This window comes from Zea mays, chromosome 3 (genome assembly GCF_902167145.1).
Source record: "Zea mays cultivar B73 chromosome 3, Zm-B73-REFERENCE-NAM-5.0, whole genome shotgun sequence".
In the NCBI taxonomy this organism is placed as follows: Eukaryota; Viridiplantae; Streptophyta; class Magnoliopsida; order Poales; family Poaceae; genus Zea; species Zea mays.
In genome coordinates this window covers 137924480-137947023 of record NC_050098.1, presented here as the reverse complement: position 1 = coordinate 137947023, position 22544 = coordinate 137924480, and the positions used below count along the sequence as shown (strand labels likewise).

At 43.4% G+C, this 22544-nt stretch overlaps 2 protein-coding genes across 3 annotated transcripts; one reads left to right on the top strand and one right to left on the bottom strand.

Moving 5' to 3' along the window:
- Positions 1-4640: 4640 nt before the first annotated feature.
- Positions 4641-15489, bottom strand: LOC541833 (GST 18). Of its 2 annotated transcripts, NM_001111514.2 has the most exons (9): positions 15156-15315; positions 6621-6665; positions 6367-6452; positions 6189-6260; positions 5879-5932; positions 5725-5800; positions 5424-5485; positions 5065-5124; positions 4666-4946 (listed from the first exon to the last, which is right to left on the bottom strand). In NM_001111514.2, the coding sequence occupies exons 1-9, from the start codon at positions 15235-15237 to the stop codon at positions 4845-4847; spliced, it is 639 nt and encodes a 212-aa protein (NP_001104984.2). In that variant the 5' UTR covers positions 15238-15315; the 3' UTR covers positions 4666-4844. The 2 variants fall into 2 exon arrangements, 1 of the variants encoding a protein (NP_001104984.2); XR_563543.4 differs by having other exon boundaries at positions 4641-4946; positions 5065-5485; positions 15156-15489.
- LOC103650609 (classical arabinogalactan protein 9-like) lies at positions 13835-14384 on the top strand. Its single transcript, XM_035966313.1, has 2 exons — positions 13835-13951; positions 14047-14384. The coding sequence occupies exons 1-2, from the start codon at positions 13856-13858 to the stop codon at positions 14179-14181; spliced, it is 231 nt and encodes a 76-aa protein (XP_035822206.1). The 5' UTR covers positions 13835-13855; the 3' UTR covers positions 14182-14384.
- Positions 15490-22544: the final 7055 nt, after the last annotated feature.

Genomic DNA, 22544 nt, shown 5'->3' with positions numbered 1-22544 from the left:
TAGCCTGCAGCACTTGGATTTTTTACCGCTAAGTGGTTCAGTGGTTAATTTTTAATGGGCTCCATTTTTGTACTTTGTTAGTGCTATTCAACTAGTCTTGTTATATTTTGTGGTGATTGTGCTTCAAATTGGATAACTTCTCGGAAGTTCAACGCTTGAAGCTTTCTAGTGAAATAATTATGTATTTTTAAGCAGTAAACAGAGAAGTTTTTCCAATGTCCGGTGCCTTTTCTTCTCTTCTCTTGGAGCAGTTCGGACATTTCGGCTGTGAAGTCAGCCTAAACATGTTACTGTCAAATGGGATTGGGTACGATGTCACGCCAAGAAATGGCCAATAGCTGTGGACAGAATTGGTATCATGTTACGCCATGAGTGACAAAAAAAATAAAAATGGATAGCTACGGTCCATGACAAATTGCACGTTTGCCAGTTGACTCTGGGTTGTTCATTATATCAAGATCAAGGATGTAGTTATGCAGTTGTTGGTGAGCTATAATTTGCCAAATACGATATTTTAGATATCCGATTTCAGACTTCTTCAGAGAAGAAAATAGTATTAACTCCATTCTCCAATATTTGTCTTCCGGTAGTTCATTTTTAAACTAAATCACGACAAATAAAAAAGAATGGAGAGAGCACCAAAGTTCAGACCAATGTTTTCAAATAGCTTGATATAACTTATATCTATCTATCTCCAAATTTACAAGGTTGTCGAGGGTGATGATAGTGTTAGACTATATGTGTGTGTGGGCCGGCACCACAGTTGGGCTGCCAGTTCATTAGGGTTAGGGTTTCATATGAATCTATACATCGTACGCCATCTCTTATCAATACATAAAGCACTTCATTATTCTACATGGTATTAGAGGATCAGGTTTTCCTTCCTCCCACCCTAGCCACTGGCCACCTCTGCTCCTAGGCCAACATCAGCCACATGCTTTCACGGCGCCGCCCAGGAGGCTCATCCTTCCCTCTCGGAGGTGGCTCCCCCATGCCCGTCCCCCTTCCCTCAATAGCCGGCGGCCCCGATGGTGGGTGCAGCCCCCGGCCTCGGTGGCGTGGGGGGGCCCAGACGGCGCGGCGTCCCAGCGCGCGGACCCACCGGCGGCACAGCGGCGCGGACGCGGCCATCCCGACCCGACGCGTGATGCGGCGGCCTGGCCACGACGCAGGCGCATCTGCCCGGCCCCGGCGGCGTACGGGCGCGGGGGCCACATGCGAGGAGCACTCTGGAGCGGGCAGCCATGCGCCGACCACGCGCAACCCAAGCATGGGTGCGGCGGCCTTGGCCCCGGCGTGCGCGCACATCCTCGGCCAACAGCGGTGGCAGCTAGGCTCGACTGCATCCTCCGTCGGCCTCCTCGCCGGCCTCCACTGAGCTCCTCTCCTCGCTGGCCATGGAGGTTGTCGCCCTAGCCCCCTCCCCCCCCTTGCCCGCAGAAGCGCCGCCCGACTGCAAGTCGCGCTGCCGTCGAGGGCCTTTACCTAGTCTAGGCCCGCGGCGCCACCTTCCTAGTCGCGGCTCTCTTTCATCTCCCCCTTGGCTGGCCAGTTCTAGGATCGGCGGCGCCATCAACTCGCCCCCTGCCCTCGCCTGAGCCGCCTAGCAACGCCTATCTCTTCGCGCCTCTCCCGTCGTCGGCGTCAACCTTTCTTCCTAGGACCGGCACAGGCTCCTGCTTGACTGGAACCGCCCCGTCGCCCTCCCCTTCATCCCATATGTTGGATCCGTCTCTACCGCGGCCTTCCCGGCTCGATCTACCATCCCTTTGGCCAGAACGCGTCTTCCCGGTCGGATCCGTCACTGCCGTGGCCATCACGTTCGGATCCGTCACTGCACCATGACCGGCGCAAATGCGTGCGCTACCGTCGGGCCTCCCTGGGCTCCTCGACATCAGAACGATCAAAGAAGCAAGAAGGTCGACCTGGTAGTGCCCTTTTGTTGTGTCGCCCTCGCCGATCGTTGACGCTCGAACGTCGACCCCTCCCGAAGAACAAGCTTCTGCTGCGTGTCTCCCGACCGCGACCACTTTGACTTCGGCTACCTCGGCATCTAGGGGCTATCGCCTCCTTGGCGCACACACCGGTCTCTGCTCTAGCCACAACATTCACATCCTCACGACGCTGCGACTGTGGGGGGATTCAACCCGTCGGCTTCTACCTGCGACTTCTACTCCAGTCTCATCGTGTGTGGTGCCCCCGTTGCGACTGGGGGGATGTTAGACTATGTGTGTGTGGGTCGGCGCCACTGTTGGGCTGTCGGCCCATTAGGGTTAAGGTTTCATGTGAGTCTATATATTGTTCCCCATCTCTTATCAATATATCAAGCACTTCATTATTCTACAGATAGGAAAGTTGTGTTTTAACATTAAGGGGGGGGGTTGAATGCACTAGAGCTAATAGTTTAGCAGCTAACTATTAGCTCTAATGCATTCAAACATGACCTAAGTGATCATGAGCGCCATTAGTGATGATTTGGGCAATAATTGCTTGCTCATTAGATCCTCATGGTCCTTTCTCTGGTGCTGCTTCTTCTATGGTTACTAGAATTTTCTATTTACACCACATAAGCTTTTTTCTGCCTTTCCAACGGCTAGTTTTTGTGGGATGTTATAAATATGTGTTTGTTGACCCTTTGGGCTCTCTCTTGGCATTCTAACTAAACCAACACTTGTTAGCCCTTGAGGACACCTCCTACTCACTCCCTTGCTTGTTTTCTCATCGAGGTAGAGAGAGATCTAGTGCTTTTGCTTGGTTGATTTGCATCTAGTGTCACTAGTTCATTGTTCGGACTATGAATTCTTGTTATTTTTTTTGTGGTTGCCACGACCTATATGGCCTTGGAGAGGAACTCAAGGACTACGTTGGTGATTGTTTGATGTCTTGATTCAATTAATTGGTGAGGGGTCTTGTTCTCACCCCATGCAAAATCATGAAGCACAACTCGAGTGGAATGCCCATGGCTAGTTAGAGTTTTTTTTTAAGATTGATTCTTGCAACACCAAAGTTACGGGTCAAGCTTGAGAGGATTGTTAGTGCATGAATCACTCACCTAAAGATTCTCCGCAACGGGGATTAAGTTGTTGGCAAGTAACCGAACCTCGCGTAAAAAAATGGTTGTCATCTCCCTTGCCCAGATTGGTTTTGTCTACTACTGTTGTGCATTTACATTTATGCATTTTCTTACAAGTGGAACTTTCTTGTGCAATACCCAAACTTCATAATTTGAAAACTAAGGGCCTGTTTGGTTTATGGCTAAATGTGCCACACTTTGCCTAAGGTTAGTCGTTCAAATTGAATAACTAAACTTAGACAGAAAAGTTAGGCAAAGTGTGGCAACTGAGGTAGTGAACCAAATATGCCTTAAATAAAGTTCTCCAAACGAGTTATTGAAAGTGGAGTACTTTTGTGCATTTAATATATATTTTCCTAAAATAAATAATGTGGCAAAAATAAAAATAAATACAATTATGATGTGCACTGTATGTTGGAGCGGTATTTTGCTTGTTTGAAGAGATATTTGATTTGGTAAATATTTGAAAACTGAAAATAAAAAAAATAATAATAAAAAGGAAAGCTGTCTCTCTACTCCTGGATCGGCTAATAAAATACCAGTGCATCAAGGAGAGTTTATCGTATTTAAGCTTCTAAATTTATATTGTGTCCAATTATTTATGTGTTTTATCTTCATATCTTAGTTGTAGACTAGTGGATATGTTTAAAACTTAGGTTTTATAATTTTTGTGGTAAAATAGCAACAATTGCGAAAAGACCTCTAGTGTAATGGTTAAGATTTCCGAGTAGCATCTCTAGGTTCTGGGTTCGCCCGAGACTATGTTTCGTTTTCTTCCTAAGAGCAACTCCAATAGTTCTCTAAAAAACTCCCTAAATCAATAATTTAGGTAACTAAACTAAAAACTCGTCTCCAACAGTTCTCTAAATGAACTTCATAAATTTAGCTACTTCTCATTTAATCTTATTTTCTCTCTACATTTAGCAACCATTTACCAACTCCCTAAACAAAAAATGTGACGGTATTTTTTGTATTTCGCTGCCTTTTCACTTTGTAGTAAAGATATATTAACAGAGCCCATGCGTCGGACAACGATAGTCAGATAGAGATTAAATAATTGCTAATACAATAGCCGCACGTGCACATATCGGAAATAAATAAATAAACAATTGCAACCGTAAATCAAAAGGTCAACACAACTTACCAAATTGAATATGTCATCGATGATGGCCCCACTCAAATAGGTGACATGTTAAATTTTAACATATTTAGAAAGTAATATATAGAGAACTGTTGGAGGAGATGGGTTTTTTTTTGTTTCCTATATTATTTAAGGACTTGTTAAATCTAAGATTTAGGTAGTATAATTATACATAACTATTGGAGTTGCTCTAATAATAATACCAGGAGAATGATCTTTCACTCCCGATCTAGTTTTTAAGATAGCAATAGTTAATCAAAACCATTTTTGCAGATAAGATGACTTGTTTTTTGCATACATTTTGACTAGATTTTGACTAGGAGAAAATGGATGCTATATGATTAGAAATAAATTATACTGCCTAATTTACTCTACCTCTTAGACCGTTAGACGTCATTGTTCCCTACAACTGATATATCTTATGCGTGGTAGAAAACGGACCATGCAGGTATTGGGCTTAAATTACAATAGCCGTAAATAGTATCTGTTTAAGAAATATAATAGGTATTGGACCATGCAGGTAAGTGCCAATCGTTCACCCTTTTGATCCACAACGGGATGGAGGAAGCAGTGGCTCCCTATCCAAATTATTACAAAATGACATGCAAATTATTGAGATAATCTTGATGATTATGATGAAGGTGCGTCTGGTTGATTTTTAGGAAGCGCGGCTTGGAATGCGGGAATTTGCATGTATGCATCATGGAGCCTCTCCAAGATTGGGTACATCGACTGCAAGAAAGCAAGAACTTATTGAAGCTAGTTTCTGAATAAATTGGGTGGCCGTGGCCCACTCTCAATCCAATATCCATTTTTTTCTACATGGAATAGCAGATGAAACGTTAACTACCATATCGATTTGGAAGCGATTTATGCCGGCATGTATCTGTGGTTCAAGGAACACATCTGCCTGTCCATGAGCATAAAATATGAAAACTTCAGACTAGCTCAGTCAGACCACTTAACAGAGGAAACACAAATTATGCCAAATTGTTTTGCAGCACATTAATTCTTAATAAAATTCAAGTAAGATGACACTTTCTCAAAGTTGGACGTCAAGAGACTAATGAGAAATTTTGTCGAAATGTAGTTTGGAGAAAAAAAAACTATGCACGATTGATATGATGATGCCACTATGTAGACGATTTCTATGTGATTGATCAAAGCAAAAAACAGTGTAATATTGAAGGGTTGGGTAGAAAAGCAAACCAATTGGACATCATCTCCAGTAGCATATTTACTCTCACATCCTTCCAACAGCTTTTCGATCGCTGACAGAAGCAGTTGAAGCGAAATCACCATTGTAAGTAATATTGAAAGAATGAACCTGACATAATGTACATTTTTGCTTGTTTCGGATTGAAGGTGCATTATAGTGCTCAACCTTCAACAAGTAGCTTAATTTCCCCCAAAATTGCATTGCTAGATTTGAAAACAAAACTTGAGTCTATGTATTGGAAAAGGAAGAGACAATTTTTGTTTGCAAAGATCAAGTTGCAGAAAATCACACCTCTGAATCCCTTGTCAATATAACTTTGAACAATATGAAGGCCCTCATCTGGGCTCATCCTACCCTCATGCAGACCCTGTAAAGTAGTTATGTAAATAGATGTTGTGCATGCTCAAAGTCTCATCAGCTGTAGCTAGGTACTAGTGATACCCACAATAACAGCATAGCCTTGAAGAGGTTGAATGCTTGAACAAACAATGTTTGCAATCTGTACCAAGAAAGTGAAAGACTCATTGGAAATGACATGCCAAATGATGATAAGAGAGTGTTGACCTCTTCAGTTGGCAACATCATCAATATATTTAGCAAGTATAGATACGATAACAAAGGTAAATGCAAGAAACCAATGTAGGTTCCTGGCATGCAATGTTTTGATGGAATTCCCCCACATATAAATTGTTGGTTAGATTTCAATTTTACTTCTGCGAACAAGATACTACGAGAGACTTTGATCTGGACATGACCTGAAGATTAAGAGCTTTCCTCTTGAGATCTTTAGGCAGGAGTGGATGCTCAGGATACTTATCTTCCAAATACTGCTCAATCCGATAGCTTGTCAATGAAATGCATGCAATGGCATTCCAAAAGAACATTTACATAATTGCAAAATGAAAATCTGCTGAAGCAACATTTGGAACTCACCAGTGAGATGGCAAGAGAATCAGAAACGACTATGCCCCCATCTACTAATGCTGGAATATATTTAATTGGATTGATTTTTCCATAATCTATGAAGAGGAAGACATAGTGATGGAATTCCCATTAAACCATAAACTTTCCACAAAAAGTAACATCAAAAGTTTCTAGAACACATTTGTGTCCTGATTATTGATTGTAAACGCGAGAATTGAGATGCCAACCACAATACACGAATTGTTTCAAGTTGTTGCAATTACCTGGATCTGTCCTAGGGTTTACCGACTTGTACTCGTAATCCACACCTTCATGATTAAGAAAAAAAACCCCAAGAAATTCAGCTTGCAAGATTTAGAGTAATAATAAAGCATATCACAGCTTGAGTTAGTCAGTTCTGGAAAGAGGTTTGAACAAATTGACATAGCATCAGGTTCGTTAAACAAAAAAAAAGATCTAGCACGACTGACAAGAGCAATGGGAGCACATACACTAAACACTACAGTAAACGAAGAAAGTTCCGACGGTCACGCTATCTCCGACGGCTTCCTACGAGGCCGTCGGATATTATCTTATGTCCGACGGCCAACAGGGGCTCTCGGACATAAAGACTTATGTCCGACGGCTAGTCACGAGGCCGTCGGACATAAGCTTATATCCGACGGCCGCGTGACTAGCCGTCGGACATAAGGTTTTTTAACACACGGACCGTCCCGGCGCGGTTCATTTTCACGCGCGCGCGCTCGCTTCTCGCTTCTCTCTCTCTGCCCGCTCACCGCCGCCGCCGTCGACGCTCGCCGCCGCCGCCGTCGAGGCCCGCCGCCCCGCCGCCCGGCCACCCGCCGCCCCGCCGCCGCCGTCGACGCTCGCCGCCGCCGCCGTCGAGGCCCGCCGCCCGGCCACCCGCCGCCCCGCCGCGGCCGTCCGCCGCCCCGCCGCGGCCGCCCGCCGCCCGCCGCCCGCCGCCCCGCCGTCGGCCGCCACGCACAGCCCGCCGTCGACGCCCGCCCCGCCCGCCCGCCGTAAGGTATTGATGTATTATTAATATTTTGTATATATTAATATTGTTTTGTAGTTTATTTTATTATATCCGAGGGCCTAAATTTAATTAGTGGTGCTTAGATAATTTTAATTTTTAATTTCCGACGGTAATTATTATGCCCTCGGAATTAAGGTCAGTTTATATGATTTGTCACCCGTAATAATGTTATGTAGTGGTGTCTATATAATTTAAACTCTTAATTTCCGAGGGTAATTATTAAGCCCTCGGAAATAAGGTTGTTTTATTTGATTTAGGTTCCCGTGAAATGATTTTTTGTAGTGCTATTGTATTAGTTTGGTTAATTAGTGGCTATTGTATTAGTGTGGTTAATTAGTAATCATAACTAATTAAGTTAACGAAACCTAGACGTCACCCGTTTCGGCCCAACACACCTTACATGCGACACATGTGAGGTATGTTGGGCCGGAATTGTCCCTTTATTGGACAGCCTCGGGGTGACCGACAGAGTCCGTGTTTATGACAAAGGCATGTGCTCCTGCTTAGTTTCGGCAGCATAACCCCTGTGTTCTCCAATTGCACCATTTTTAGGCGTGCGATTGGAGAACAGCGGGGTTATGCTGCCGAAATTTCGCACGACCACATGTCTTGTCATAAATACGGGCTCGTCGGTCACGCTTGGGTGGGTTTAGGACCTATCCTTTCCTACAGATGTAGGGGCGTGATTTCTTCGTAAAAACGGATTGTCCGTGCATTACTTATCTAATTAAGTTAACGTCTCGTATCTAGTATGGAGGAGAATCGTCGATGGATGTATGAAGGTTGGAAGAAAAGAGGTGCTCTATCAAGTGAGTGGGTTGCCAAGACTGATGCTTTTCTCGACCATGCTTTTGCTCGGTCAGAGACTGGAACCGATGTTAGGTGCCCTTGTAGCAAGTGTCGGAACATTAATTTCCTTGACAGGAGGACTATGTCTATACATATTTGCAAGAACGGTTATATGCCAGGCTATGAGGTGTGGGTGCACCACGGTGAGGACCCACCTCCTCGTACTGTATCGGAAGTTCAGTCACATGAAGAGGAGGACTACGATAGGATGGAAGAGATGCTTGACGATGTACGCCATGAGCTTCTAATCGTCGATTCGGAGAACCCCGGTCAACCCACCGAGTTTGAGGATCCAGCTACACCTGAGGTTCAGAAGTTCTTCGAGCTCCTTAAAGCTGCCGAAGAGCCATTGCATGAGCACACAAAAGTGACCGTCCTTGTATTTGTGACTCGACTTATGGCTATTAAGTCTAAGTTTGCATTCTCAAACAACTGTTACAAGGAACTTTTGAACTTGATCAGTGATGTACTTCCGGAGAATCACAAGATGCCAAAGGACATGTATCAGTCTAAAAAGCTGTTATCTGGCCTCGGTATGGACTACGAAAAAATCGATGTCTGTGAAAATAATTGTATGCTTTTCTGGAAGGAGACCGCAGGTGAGAAGGAGTGTACTGTATGTGGTGAGCGTAGATTCGTTGAGGTTGAAAACGACGATGGTTTGACCGTGACTACGAAGATTGCACGTAAGCAGCTTCGTTACATGCCTCTTATACCTCGGTTGAAACGTTTGTTCATCTCCAAGAATACAGCCAGACACATGAGGTGGCACAAAGAAGGGGTACGTGAGAATCGAAATGTCATGGTGCACCCAGCTGATACAGATGCATGGAAGGCACTAGATGCTTTTGATTCCAGCTTTGCTGATGAAGTGAGGAATGTTCACTTCGGTTTGGCAACAGATGGTTTCTCGCCATTCAATCTAACTGCAACGTCGTACTCATGTTGGCCCGTCTTTGCTGTTCCATACAACCTTCCACCAGCTCTTTGCATGAAATATGAATTTATTTTCTTGTGTCTTGTAATACCTGGTCCGGATCATCCTGGAACAAAGATCGATGTGATGATGAGGCCCCTGATTGAAGAATTGAAAATTTTGTGGGCAGGAGTCGAGGCGTACGATTGTTACAAGAAACAGAAGTTCAACCTGAGAGCCGCGTTTTTATGGTCTATTCATGATTTTATGGCTTATGGTATCTTTGCTGGATGGAGTTGTCATGGGATTTTGACATGTCCGATATGCGTTGAAGACACTTCATGCTTTCGACTAAAGTTTGGTGGAAAGATATGTTACTTCGATTGCCATAGATGTTTTTTGCCAGAGGATCACCCGTTCAGGTTCGATAGGAACGCTTTTAAAAAGGACACGATTGTGACGAGGGGACCACCCAAGCGTCTAAGTGGTCCAGAGATTCTCGCGAGACTTAATGATTTGAAACTAAACGAACATGGAAATCGTTTTGAAGGTTATGGAACCGAGCATAATTGGACTCACAAATGTGGTCTATGGGAACTCCCTTATATGAAAGCCTTGATTCTAATGCATAACATTGATGTCATGCACCAGGAACGAAATATGGGTGAAAGCATTATCAGCACTTGCATGAATATCACTGACAAAACAAAAGACAACCCTAAGGCAAGGAAAGACTTGGCCTTAATCTGTAGAAGACCAACTATGGAGATAGGAGAGAATCAGAAGAAGCCACGTGCTCCTTTCAGTATTAAACCTAAAAGGAAGAAACAATTGATGAAATGGTTGAAAAACTTAAAGTTCCCAGATGGTTACGCCGCGGGCTTTAGAAGGTCTGTGAATTTGAAGACGGGCAAGTTTTCTGGGTTGAAGAGTCATGACTACCACATAATAATGGAAAGACTCCTTCCTGTTATGTTTCGTGGTTTTGTAAAAAATGATGTATGGAAAGCATTAGCGGAGCTAAGCTACTTTTATAGACATCTTTGTGCCAAAGAAATAAAGAAAGAGATGATGGAGAAGCTTGAGCAACAAATACCGATTTTGGTATGCAAACTTGAAAAACTATTTCCACCAGGTTTCTTCAATCCGATGCAACATCTACTTGTTCACCTACCATACGAAGCTAAGGTAGGAGGTCCTGTGCAATATAGATGGATGTATCACATCGAAAGGACACTAAAGAAGCTACGTGCAATGGTTGGTAATAAGAGACGAGTTGAAGGGTGCATCGCTGAAGAATTCAAATATAAAGAGATAGCATCGTTCACGGGCCTGTACTTTGCAGAGGAACACAATGTCAATGCCCATACGTTGCGGTATCATGTCGACGAGCCCCCTATCAGTGATATTGAAATTTTTCAATGGAGGGGCAAAACTGTAGGACCCAGCACAACATACTGTTTCACCAACGACGAATGGAAGACTGCTTTACTCTACATGTATAACAACATGGAAGAGATGAGTCAGTTTCTCCTGTAAGTGTAAACTTTATTTTAGTCATTGCCGCTAGAATTTTTGTTGTGAGACTAAAATGTTTGTTTCCTTGTACTAACAGGGAATTTGATTCTGAAAATTGCATCTCTGGCTGTGAACGTGACCAGATTCGTCGAGAGGGAAAAGATGGGGGACTTAATTTCTTGTGTTGGTTTCGAGATTATGTAGATAAAAATGACAATATACACCCGGACCTTCGACAATTATCCCTAGGAGCAGTAACTGGCAGATGTTATGGTCGGTATGATGTCAATGGTTTTAGATTCCGTTCCACAAGGTTCGAAGATGATCATCCTCTAGCAGCCACGACAAATTCCGGAGTTGTAACTAGAGCTGTCGATGATGAAGGGAAGGTGACTAATTATTATGGAGTCATTAATGATATAATCGAGTACAAGTTTTTTGGAGATAAACAACTCAAAGTGGTGTTCTTTGATTGTGATTGGTTTTCTCCAAACTCAACGCGAGAAAATCAATATGGCATGGTGGAAGTCAAACACAACGACAGATTAAAAGGCCACGACACTATAATCCTTGCCCACCAATGCGAGCAGGTGTATTATATGACATATCCATCTAAGAAAAAGGGTTTGGTTGATTGGAGGGTAGTGTACAAAGTTAATCCTCGTGAACGACTATATGCTCCTGGTGATGCTGGTTATGTTGAAAGTCAAATCGAGCACGAAGTGGGGGCTGCTGAGATTTTCCAAGACGAAGAACTTACAAGCACGTTTAATGTACAAACTGAAATGTTGGAAGAATCTTTATTAGGTGATCAAAATGATGTAGAGGTTCCTCCAAAACGAAAACGAGTGACGAGAAAGAAGAAAGCTACTTGGCGTCCATTAAATCGACGAAAGCAACTAGATCCTGATTTTGATTACGATTACGATTGACGAGTATGGAACATGATTTTATTGCATATTTTATTATTTTATTGCATATTTTATGATTTTGTTGCATATTTTATTGTCGATTTATGTACTAACTTGTTGTTGTTAAAATAGGATGTCAAAGAAAATGAAGTCTTTTGCTCGTAGTTTGCTTGGGACGAGGAGTAGCTCGAGGGGTGAGGATTCAGTTTTTCAGGGCTCAGGTTCTACCATGAGCAGACGGAGAGCGCTGGCAGAACATTTGCCTCCACAAGATGTAAGTTAGTTGTTAAATTACATTATTTGAGTTACTTAATATTGTATGATGTACGGTATTTGTTTCATAGGATGCTGAAATTGAGGAACCAGTGGTAGAGGATCATGCAAGAGATGATGTTGAAGATGATGGTGGAGATGATGGTGGAGATGATGCTGGAGACGATGCTGGGGATTCTGGGGCTGGTGGAGATTCCGCAGCTGGGTCTGGAACTTCTCGAGTTAGGAGAATGAGGAAGCTGCATTTTGTTGGACCACCTCCAGAGCTTCCACCCGAATCTCGGGTTTTGATAAAGCCTAGTGGAAAGTGAGTGACATGTCTTTGCTTAAATGTTATTGAAAGTTATGTTTTAATTTCCACATTGTGTATACTATTTCCAGGTCTTGGATCGACGACTCGTTCACAGGCACAGGACACTACAGGCAGGTGAACATGGTGCTTGGTAATCTTGTTCGTCTGCACTGGCCTGGTGTTGTGACTTTGCCTACTGGCGAGTCTGTCCCCGCCACCACTTGGGAGCATTATCGCTATGGTGTCTGTAGAACGTTTGGCAACACACAGGCACTAGTTTGGGATGCATTCTGGGTATGAATTATTTATACTATTTTAGTTATTCCATACATGTTTGCTTTTATGATAACACTAATTTTTTTTGCAGAAACGGTACAAGTTGCCGGACGATGGATCATATGATATGAACGCTCGTTACGTGTTTGAGTATAACGCGAACGATGTCGTTGCAGATGCAATGTACTATGCACGAATTCAGGCTATAAAGGCATGGTACAGAGCAAATGCTGATGATCGACCGATGCCAAATACCAAGGCCGAGTGGTCATCAATTTACTTGACGGAGGAGCAATACCTAGAGGTAAACAGGTTCTTGCCTCTCAAATCGCACGAAGCCATGTATTTGCTTGCTTTATTTAAAAAATTTCATGTAGGTGTCGGTGCCGTGGATGGCCACCCGATCGGAGGGTTATCGGGCATTGTGCAGATGGTGGGCTTCCCCTGAGTTTCGTGCCATTTCCGAAAGGAACAGGGGAAACCGTGGGACCGAGTCGTTCCACAACTACGGTGGTGATGGTCATGTGCGCTTGGCTAAGCGAATGGTAAGTCACAGTTTGTTGTAACTTTTGAATTACATAGAAATGTGTCATTGTAACTTTTATGTACAGGAAGTCAAATTCGGTCGTACGCCCACGGATGTGGAGGTGTATATGCAAGGGCATAGGGGTTCTGATCCTCAGAATCCTGATGTGTTATGCACTCAGACAGCCACCGACCGTCTAGTGAGTTTTTGATACTCTATTATGTGTTTGATATTGTTTGCAATGGCATATATAGGGGTTATGCACTTATATTTGATATTGTTTGCCTCCAGGCTTCGTATGGGGAGGAGATGGTTCAACGCCATGGGCAGGAGTACGATTGGAGGAGCCAGCCAATCGACCCTCAGGCAGCATATGCTAGCGGAGGAGGACAAGCCCACGGACGGTGAGATTATTTAATTTGGATTACAAAATTGGCATCATATGCTTGCGATTCAACTGAGGCATGAGTTACTATACTAAGTGCATGGTTCACTCTTGTAGGTTGGGTATTTTTGATTCTACGATTGATTCCAGAGAGCTAAGACGCCGTGGACGACAGTCCACATCGTCGTCTTCACAGTCGTCCCGTTCACGATCATCCGCCCACGACATGGAGATGGCAGTGTTGCGTCAACAGGCAGAGTACCATCAATCAGTCTTGAGGGAACAATTGGAGTACCAGAGGCAACAATCTGAGTACCAGAGGCAACAAGCCGAGTACCAGAAGAAGAGGGACGAGTATTATGCAAACCTCCAGGCCCAAAATCAAGCTCTTCTCTCGGTAAGCTGAAGTAACATTTTGTAGCTTATTTTGTAAAACACTTGATGTGTATCTTATTAGCTCAACAATGACTTGTATATAATTTGTAGCAACTAGCCCAACAAGCGGGCGTCCCGATGCCGACATATGGGATGCCGCCTCCGGAGTTTGCACTGCCAATGCCAATGTTGGCGCCTCCACCACCGCCTCCGCCTCCGTCACAATTCCCTATGGTATGTACACATATGCGTGTGTGACATGTTCATAGATGTCTTATGTGTTTAAATGAACAACTGAGTGGTTACTATTTCATGTGCTTGTGTTATAGGGATTTCAGACACCACCCGCTTCAGTTGCCGCACCTGGAGATGGGTCTGGTCAGGACGACCCAACACATTCGTGGGTGAACAATCTTTTCAGCACGCATAGTCCAGCCGGAGGAGGTGGCGATGGATATGAGTGATACTGATGTAAAACACTTGTTGAAACCTTTCATGTGAAAGCCTACCCGTCGAATAATGTTCATTTTGGAGTTTGGACAACTATGTTTATGTAAACACTTATTGCAACCATTTGGAACTATGTTGTTATGTTAAATTTTGTGAATGTGAATGCTTATGTGATTATATTTGTGAATGTGTATACTTATGTGAGTATATTTGTTAATGTGAATGTGTATATGTGTATGAATTCTGTTTTGTATTTGCAAATGTCAGATTTTTTAAAATTCAGATTTTTCTGCAAATTCTGAAAAACGTTATGTCCGACGGCTTTTGTGTAAACCGTCGGACATATGCTGTAAGTTATGTCCGACGGCTTAAAGCCGTCGGACATAGGCTCTACGTTATGTCCGACGGCTTTAAGCCGTCGGACATAGCAGTTGTGGGCCCAGGCAGCGGTTAAAACCGTTACTCCGCCTTATCGCCGACGGTCGGATGGGGCCGTCGGACATAAACTATGTCCGACGGCAGCCGTCGGACATAATGTTATTTCCGACGCTTTAACGCCGACCGCTTAAAACCGTCGGAGATAAGACACTGCCGTCGGACATAGCTTATGTCCGACGGTTTAGCTCTTATGTCCGACGGCTTTAGCCGTCGGAAATTTTGTCGTTTACTGTAGTGAAAACAAAAAGGTTGCATATAGTGGTTCTTGTTCTGTCAAGCGACAAGGACTTGAAAGCAAAATATTCTTGGGACAATTAACTAGCCACAGTTAACAGACCAAGAAATACAACAGAATTGCTAGCATCGGTAGTCATCGCTAATCCCTAGCTGAGCGAACTTCAGAAATTGTCCAGAAATAGACGAGCCTGGATGTGATTCTTGCGAAACATCTTAGACTAAAAAAAAGAGGATAGACCCTCGAGGTTAGCATCAAGTAGAGCAAGCTCGGTTATCCCTAAAAACCAACCAAAAGAGCAATCTAACCAGTCACCTTTGAGGTTGAGTGCGATGCGAACACGGTGGGAGCAGGAGCTGATCCAGGCGTTGTACAGGATGGGCTTCTCGGTCGCCATGGCCCTCAGCTCCTCCTTCTCAATCAACGGGCAACCAGATGCAGATGGTAATGAGATACAGCAGGTGAAGCCCCCAAGTCTCCGGTCTGCTCCTAATTCCTTGCCTTGAGTATAATATAGAAGATGGAGCTGCACTGCTAGCTAGAGCAGAGTTGAATTCAACAGAAAGACGGTTCTTTGCCAAGTCTGCGTGACTCCCAGCTGGGACCCATAAGCTATCCAGAAAGTCTCGACTTCTCGGGGGTGGGTGTGATGGGGAGTCTGGTTGCAGAGGACAACATAGGAAGAGACAAATAAAACTCAAGTTACAATCTCTAAACCTAATAATTAATTACTAAAATTAGTTGTAGGGGTTCCGAGATATTAAGTTAAGTGAAAAAATATAAGAGACAGACTTTGAGATTAAGTACAATGTAAATACGGGTTCACCACGGTTTGGGTACTATAGGAACAAACTCGTATGGTCGTACCATAAAATCATCGAGTATAGATTTATGTCCATTAATAAATTTATAGATATGAAACTTGATCAAACCCATACACTAATGGGGTAAAAACCTATCGAATTTCGGGTATCTATTGTCATCTCTACTGAGAGCAGGAGCTGAGACAGCCGTTGTACAGGATGGGCTTCTCGGCTGCTAGGGCCCTCAGCTCCTCCTCAATCAACGGCAACCCGATACATAGAGCTGGAAACAAACCGAGCCGAGCTCGACTCGGTGCGACTTGGTGGCTGACCTAGTTCGGCTCACGAGCTTTAAGTTTTTTTTTTCAGCTCTAGAGATACAGCACTAGGCGCAGTGAAGCCAAAATCATGTGGATTCTTGACTTTGAGTAGCAGGTGAGCCCCAGGTCTTCGGTCTGCTCCTAATTCCTTGCCTTGAGTAGAATATAGAAGATGGAGCTATCCAGAAAGTATCGGCTTCTCGGGGGTGGCTACAAGGAGCCAATTTCGAGGATGACATGTTATCGTTGGTCGTAATATGCTTGTATTTTGATTTGTACATACGTCAGTGCTCACGCACGGACGTTAAATATAGATCAAATACGATACAAGAAATTTTATGTAAAAAAAATTATATGAAGAATTTATAAAACAAAGAGAATATAGTAAAAGGTTGTTTACATGGGTTAAATTTTAGTCTCTGTCACATTAAATATTTGGATGCTAATTAGAAATACTAAACTTTAGTGAGAAGAACCTAGTTAAAAATAGTCGTAATTGCCATTTAATCATTTGATATGATACAAACTAAATTTTCATCAGAAAAATAAAATACCCAATAAGTATCTTCTAATGTAATTTGTTTATATGTTTATATATAGAGATTGTATATTAGGAGCATTTGTTTTCTAATAACTAGACGAACCCTGGTCCAATAATATCTTATTATTTAGCCGCCCCATCTCAATTAGCACCATCTCAATTAGACCCGGGCCTCGGCCCATCTACAAAACCTGCCCGAGGCTACATGGATTAGGATTGTAGTTATTCTCTTTTTGTTCTTTTAGAACACAAAATGGTCAACGCGTGAGATCCTAGGACGATAAGTGGAAAGAAAGTAAGCCTTTTATTCGAAAAAGGGCAAGTGTTTTGAATAGCATCCATCTCAACATCTCCTTTGGAAGCATGTTAGTAGGGGCTATTTTGATGTCTTGGCTTAAGCTAGGTTCAAAGGTGGCTAATATATCTCTAGTTGAAGAAAGTGACAAGTTTAGATGGGAATATGGGATGTGAACAAAGGAGCTCCTACTCGTGCAATCTTTCTATAATAACTTGATGCAAATAAAGCAGATCTTTGTCAAATAATTCAATGATATGGAAACAGAAAATCCTTTTTAAAATAGAAAATTTTCTTATGAAACCTAAGAAATGGGGTAATTCTCATGAAACGGAACTTAGTTAAAAGAAAATAGAAAGGGGACACTAAAGTGTTTCTTATGTAGTTGCATGGACATAATTCAATATTTCATTGCTTCGATGTTGAACCTGCAAACAATATATCCATTTTTTTGGGTCTTGGCTTAATGTTTTACTAAGGAACTTAAATATTAGATATTGCTGCTGCAACTATTTGTTGGACTATTTGGTTATGGAAGTATGATCTGGTTTTGAGTAGAAGGTTTGCACAGGTAACTTACAGAGAGACGTACTAGAACTAGGGATGGCAGCAGGTCGGGTTGTGTTTGGGTATGATAATATCCGACCCGATATCATACTCGGCCCTTATACAAATATCCATACCCACCAAGTCAATCGGGTAAAAAAATGGACCTGTACCCGTACCCACCGGGTATTCGTCGAGTATCGGATATCCGGTGGATATGCTACTGTAAAATATAAATCTGCATGTAAAATATATCCATACCCACCAGCTCGGAGGCGCAGCCGCGCAGCTCGGGCGGGAGCGGGGCAGCGGGCGGGCGGCCGATGGACGGCACATCTCGGGGATGGCGCAGGCGCGCAGCTTGGGCCTCGGGGACGGCGCGGGCGCAGCTCGGGCCTCGGGGACGGCGGACGGCGCAGGTGTGCAGGGCACAGCTCGGGGACGGCCGACAGGGACAAGGGACGCCGCAGGCCGGGCGCACAGCTTGGTGGCTTAGCCGCGCAGCTCGGGGCGGGCGGGACCGCGGGAGCGGGGCAGCGCCAGCGGGCTGTGCGCCTGCGCTGCTGGCGGGCGGTGGCTGGGGCTGGGTGGGGCGCTGGCGGCCTGGCGGCTGGGAACTGGGAAGTGGGAATTAGAGATTTAGGGTGGCGGGTGGCGACTGCCGAGTGCCGGGCCGCCGGCTAGGCGCAGGTTGCTGGCGGGTGGGCTTTTTTCTTTGCTTCATGGGCCAAAAACATAACATGTAAAATTGTGAATAAATCTTTCGGGTATCTAGCTAGTGGATATCCATGGATAAAATATACTATCCGTACCCTACCCGACGTATTTCGGGTACTCGACCCGATAGGATCCACGGGTGAGTTTTCCAACTCGTATCCATGTCCACCGGGTACGAAACCCGTAGGTATCCATACCCATGGGTCCAATTACCATCCCTAACTAGAACTAGAACTATTGTTGGCCTCTCTTGTGCAAAGAGGAACAGAGGTTCTTCTATTTTGGATACCACAGGAGCCACATAATCAAAGTCTGGAGGTATAGACAGGGTTGAAAATGAAAACATTATTTTTTGAGAATGGTTTTCGAAATTTTACCAAAATTAAGGGTTAAATGGAAATGGAAACAATTACCGAAAATAGAAAACTAAATCGTTAAAAAAATTGTATTTCAGTACTTTGACGTGGTAACGAATTTGGTATTTTTTAGAAAAATATTAATTCTAAGTCGATCTTTGTAAATTGATAATAAATTCATCTTAATTTAGAAAATATGAAACTAATTTTATTATTTTCCTAAAATCAAGATATATCTTATTATTGTATATAGTTTAGAGCTGTTTAAAAACGGTATTGTTCTTATTTATAGTCTCTTACCAATTATTATCCTTGACACATATTCATAATTTGCTTGGTAATTTGAGAAGGACCAGGAGGACGCCAACTATGTTGACTATGTTAAGTAGTAGGAGTAAGCTTTGAATGCAAGTGTCATGTCATCATATATACCTTGATTATATAGTCATATGCTACTAGATTTGCTAGTGCTTTATTTAAATACATGATAATGATTATATTGCTATATTACATTGTCTTATTTTGATTGTGACTTCTTATGCTCCATAGTTTGATGTATGATAATTGTTCAGTGTTTATTATGGTTATCAACATATTTTCGATTGGATAGTTTTGTTTTGTAATGTATTGCGTTGTGACTTTCTAACTATATGTATATATGCACAATGTTTATCACTTATATTTTTGAGATATTGCTTTGATGCTTTGTGAAATATGCTTTAATCCTTCATGAATTTATAAATATTTATATATTATTACTAATTTCTATGAGGATGTACGACTTGTCTGAATTTTTGAAGTTAAGGGTATATGTTGCAATTTGTACCGACCGTAACCAGTGTATTTTAAATCTCAACGTATTTTGTAAAATTTACAATCATGCCCTCAGTCCTATACACGTGAACTACAAGGTCAACTAAGGACATTGTCGTCTTTTCCTCCATAGTCGTGTTGAGAAAGTATTGAGGATTTCATCTTGCATTCTTGTTGATTCCTCGTCGCATGCTCACACCATGGAGGTGAAGCTCGTAGCTTTCTCTTTGTGTGTTGGTTGTGTGTCGTTCCCAAATGAAGGTAGCCTACGATAATCGCTCTGTTATACCTGGAACAAACTTAAAAGTAATTGACAAATTAATGTTTTGAGGACCTTTAGCCCAAAGAGGACCCCTAACACTAGTATTATGGGAATATATCCGCCCCAGGCTTTCCTCTCAGTAAGTTGAACTACTACCTTATTAATAACAACTAGAAACTTGTGTCATTTAGTATTTCCTAAATACTGTTTTGCATCTCATTTATAGGAAGTGGCACAACAAACGAGCATCCAGATGCTCGCCTTAGGGACGCCGCCTCCAACTTTTGCATCACCGCCTCCAGATAGTTGGATTGGAAAGTGCATGGTCATGCTAATATGGTTAAATAGTTAATCAGAATGACTAAATGTTAGTCATGAATTGAATCCACTATTTGATCGACCGAATGGTTAAGCGGTAAAAAGGATGACATTTTGAGAGCACATAGAGGGGGGGTGAATAGGTGATCCTGTAAAACTTGAAACTTAATGCCACAAAACTTGATTAGGGGTTAGAACAATAAAGCCAAGTGGCTAGAGAGGAGTTCTTGCAAGACACGATAACCACAAGAAGATCAATCACAGATAGACATGGTGGTTTATCCCGTGGTTCGGCCAAGTTCAACACTTGCCTACTCCACGTTGTGGCGTCCCAACGGACGAGGGTTTCAATCAACCCCTCTCAAGCGGTCCAAAGACCCACTTGAATACCACGGTGTTTTGCTTTGCTTTACTATATCCTGTTTGCGAGGAATCTCCACAACTTGGAGCCTCTCGCCCTTACAATATGATGTTCACAAAGAAGCACGGAGTAAGGGAGGGATGAGCAACGCACACAAGACACAAAATCAGAGCAACAATACGCACACAAGTCACAACACAAGCTCTCAACACAACTCAAAGTGTTTTCTACTCAAATGGAGCTCTAGTTGCTATCACAAAGAATCGAATGCGCGGAATTGAAGTCTTGGTGCTTAGGAATGCTTGGAGAATGCTTGGTGTGCTCCTCCATGCGCCTAGGGGTCCCTTTTATATCCCCAAGGCAGCTAGGAGCCGTTGAGAGCATTCCAGGAAGGCAATTCTTGCCTTCTATCGCCTGGCGCACCGGACAGTCCGGTGCACCACCGGACACTGTCCGGTGCGGATTTCTTTCCTTCTTTGGCGAAGCCGACCGTTGGAGATTCAGAGCCGTTGGCGCACCGGACACTGTCCGGTGCACACCGGACAGTCCGGTGCCCCCTTCTGACCGTTGGCTCTGCCACGCGTCGCGCACGGATTACGCAGCCGACCGTTGGCTGGGCCGACTGTTGGTTCACCGGACAGTCCGGTGCACCACCGGACAGTCCGGTGATTTATAGCCGTACACCGCCGTCGAAGTCCCGAGAGCAGCCAGTTGACAGACGCCAGCCTGGCGCACCGGACACTGTCCGGTGCACCACCGGACAGTCCGGTGCATCCAGACCGAGCAGCCTTTTGGTTGTACACAGCCAACTTCTCCATAATTGTTTCTTCTGTTTCTAGCACTTAGACACAATACATTAGTCTTCAAAACAATGTACTAAGTCTAGAAACATACCTTTAATCTTGATTTGCACTTCTTGAGTCCTTGGCACAATTTAACACTTAGGCACTTGTGTTGGACACTTAATCACCAAAATACTTAGAAATGGCCCAAGGGCATATTTCCCTTTCAATCTCCCCCTTTTTGGTGATTTATGCCACCACAATAAAAAGCAACTAAAAGAAGTGCAACATCAATGCACATGAAAACTCAAATTTGTTTTGATTCAAATTTGGCATATTTGGATCATTCTTTGCCAGCACTTGGTTTGTTTTTGCAAATCAACCTCAATTTCCTATCTCTAAGTCAAACACACTTGTTGAGACATAAAGAGAGTTGTTCTAAGAGAAATTGATCAAAGATTTCAAAAACTCCCCCTTTTTCCCATAATTAACCATTCTCCCCACAAGAGGCCAATTTTTGACAAAAGAGACAATAAGAGATTTTTGACCAACCAACAAGCTCTATTCTACTATTTTGAAAATTCTCAAGTGGTAGCTGATCCATTTATTGCTTTGGCCTTATTTTCTCCCCCTTTGGCATCAAACACCAAAACGGGATCAATCTTGGCCCTTGAACCCCATTGCCTCACCAAAATCTTCAATTAAGAATAGAAAGGCAATAAGAGCATGGAGATGAACTTGGAATAAGTTACCCTCTCATCGGAGTGTAGTGGAAGTCTTGCATGGTCCAAGTCCACCTTTCCCTTTCAATCCACCTTTGAGACTAATCTTACGAATACTCAAGCACATGGTTAGTCTCAAAGAGTCAAGTTGTAGCACATCTCCCCCTTAATATGTGCATCATTTGCAAATGGACTTGTGAGGTCCGGGGAGTGCTTGTACAACTCGAGCACCATAGATAAACAACAAAATGCATAAGGAACATGATCAAAGCATAAGACACATGTATGCTACAAATCAATCCAAGTTCTGCGAATCTAAGACATTTAGCTCACTACGCAGCCTGCAAAAGGTCTTCTCATCTAGAGGCTTGGTAAAGATATTGCCTAGCTGGTTCTCGGTGCTAACATAAAACACTTCGATATCTCCCTTTTGCTGGTGGTCTCTCAAAAAGTGATGCCGGATGTCAATGTGCTTTGTGCGGCTGTGTTCAACAGGATTATCCGCCATGCGGATAGCACTCTCATTATCACATAGGAGTGGGACTTTGCTCAGATTGTAGCCAAAGTCCCTGAGGGTTTGCCTCATCCAAAGTAGTTGCGCGCAACACTGTCCTGCGGCAACATACTCGGCCTCAGCGGTGGATAGGGCAACAGAAGTTTGTTTCTTAGAATTCCATGACACCAGGGACCTTCCTAAGAATTGGCACGTCCCCGATGTACTCTTCCTATCGACCTTACATCCAGCATAATCGGAGTCTGAATATCCAATCAAGTCAAAGGTAGACCCCTTTGGATACCAGATCCCGAAGCAAGGCATAGCGACTAAATATCTAAGTATTCGCTTCACTGCCACTAAATGACACTCCCT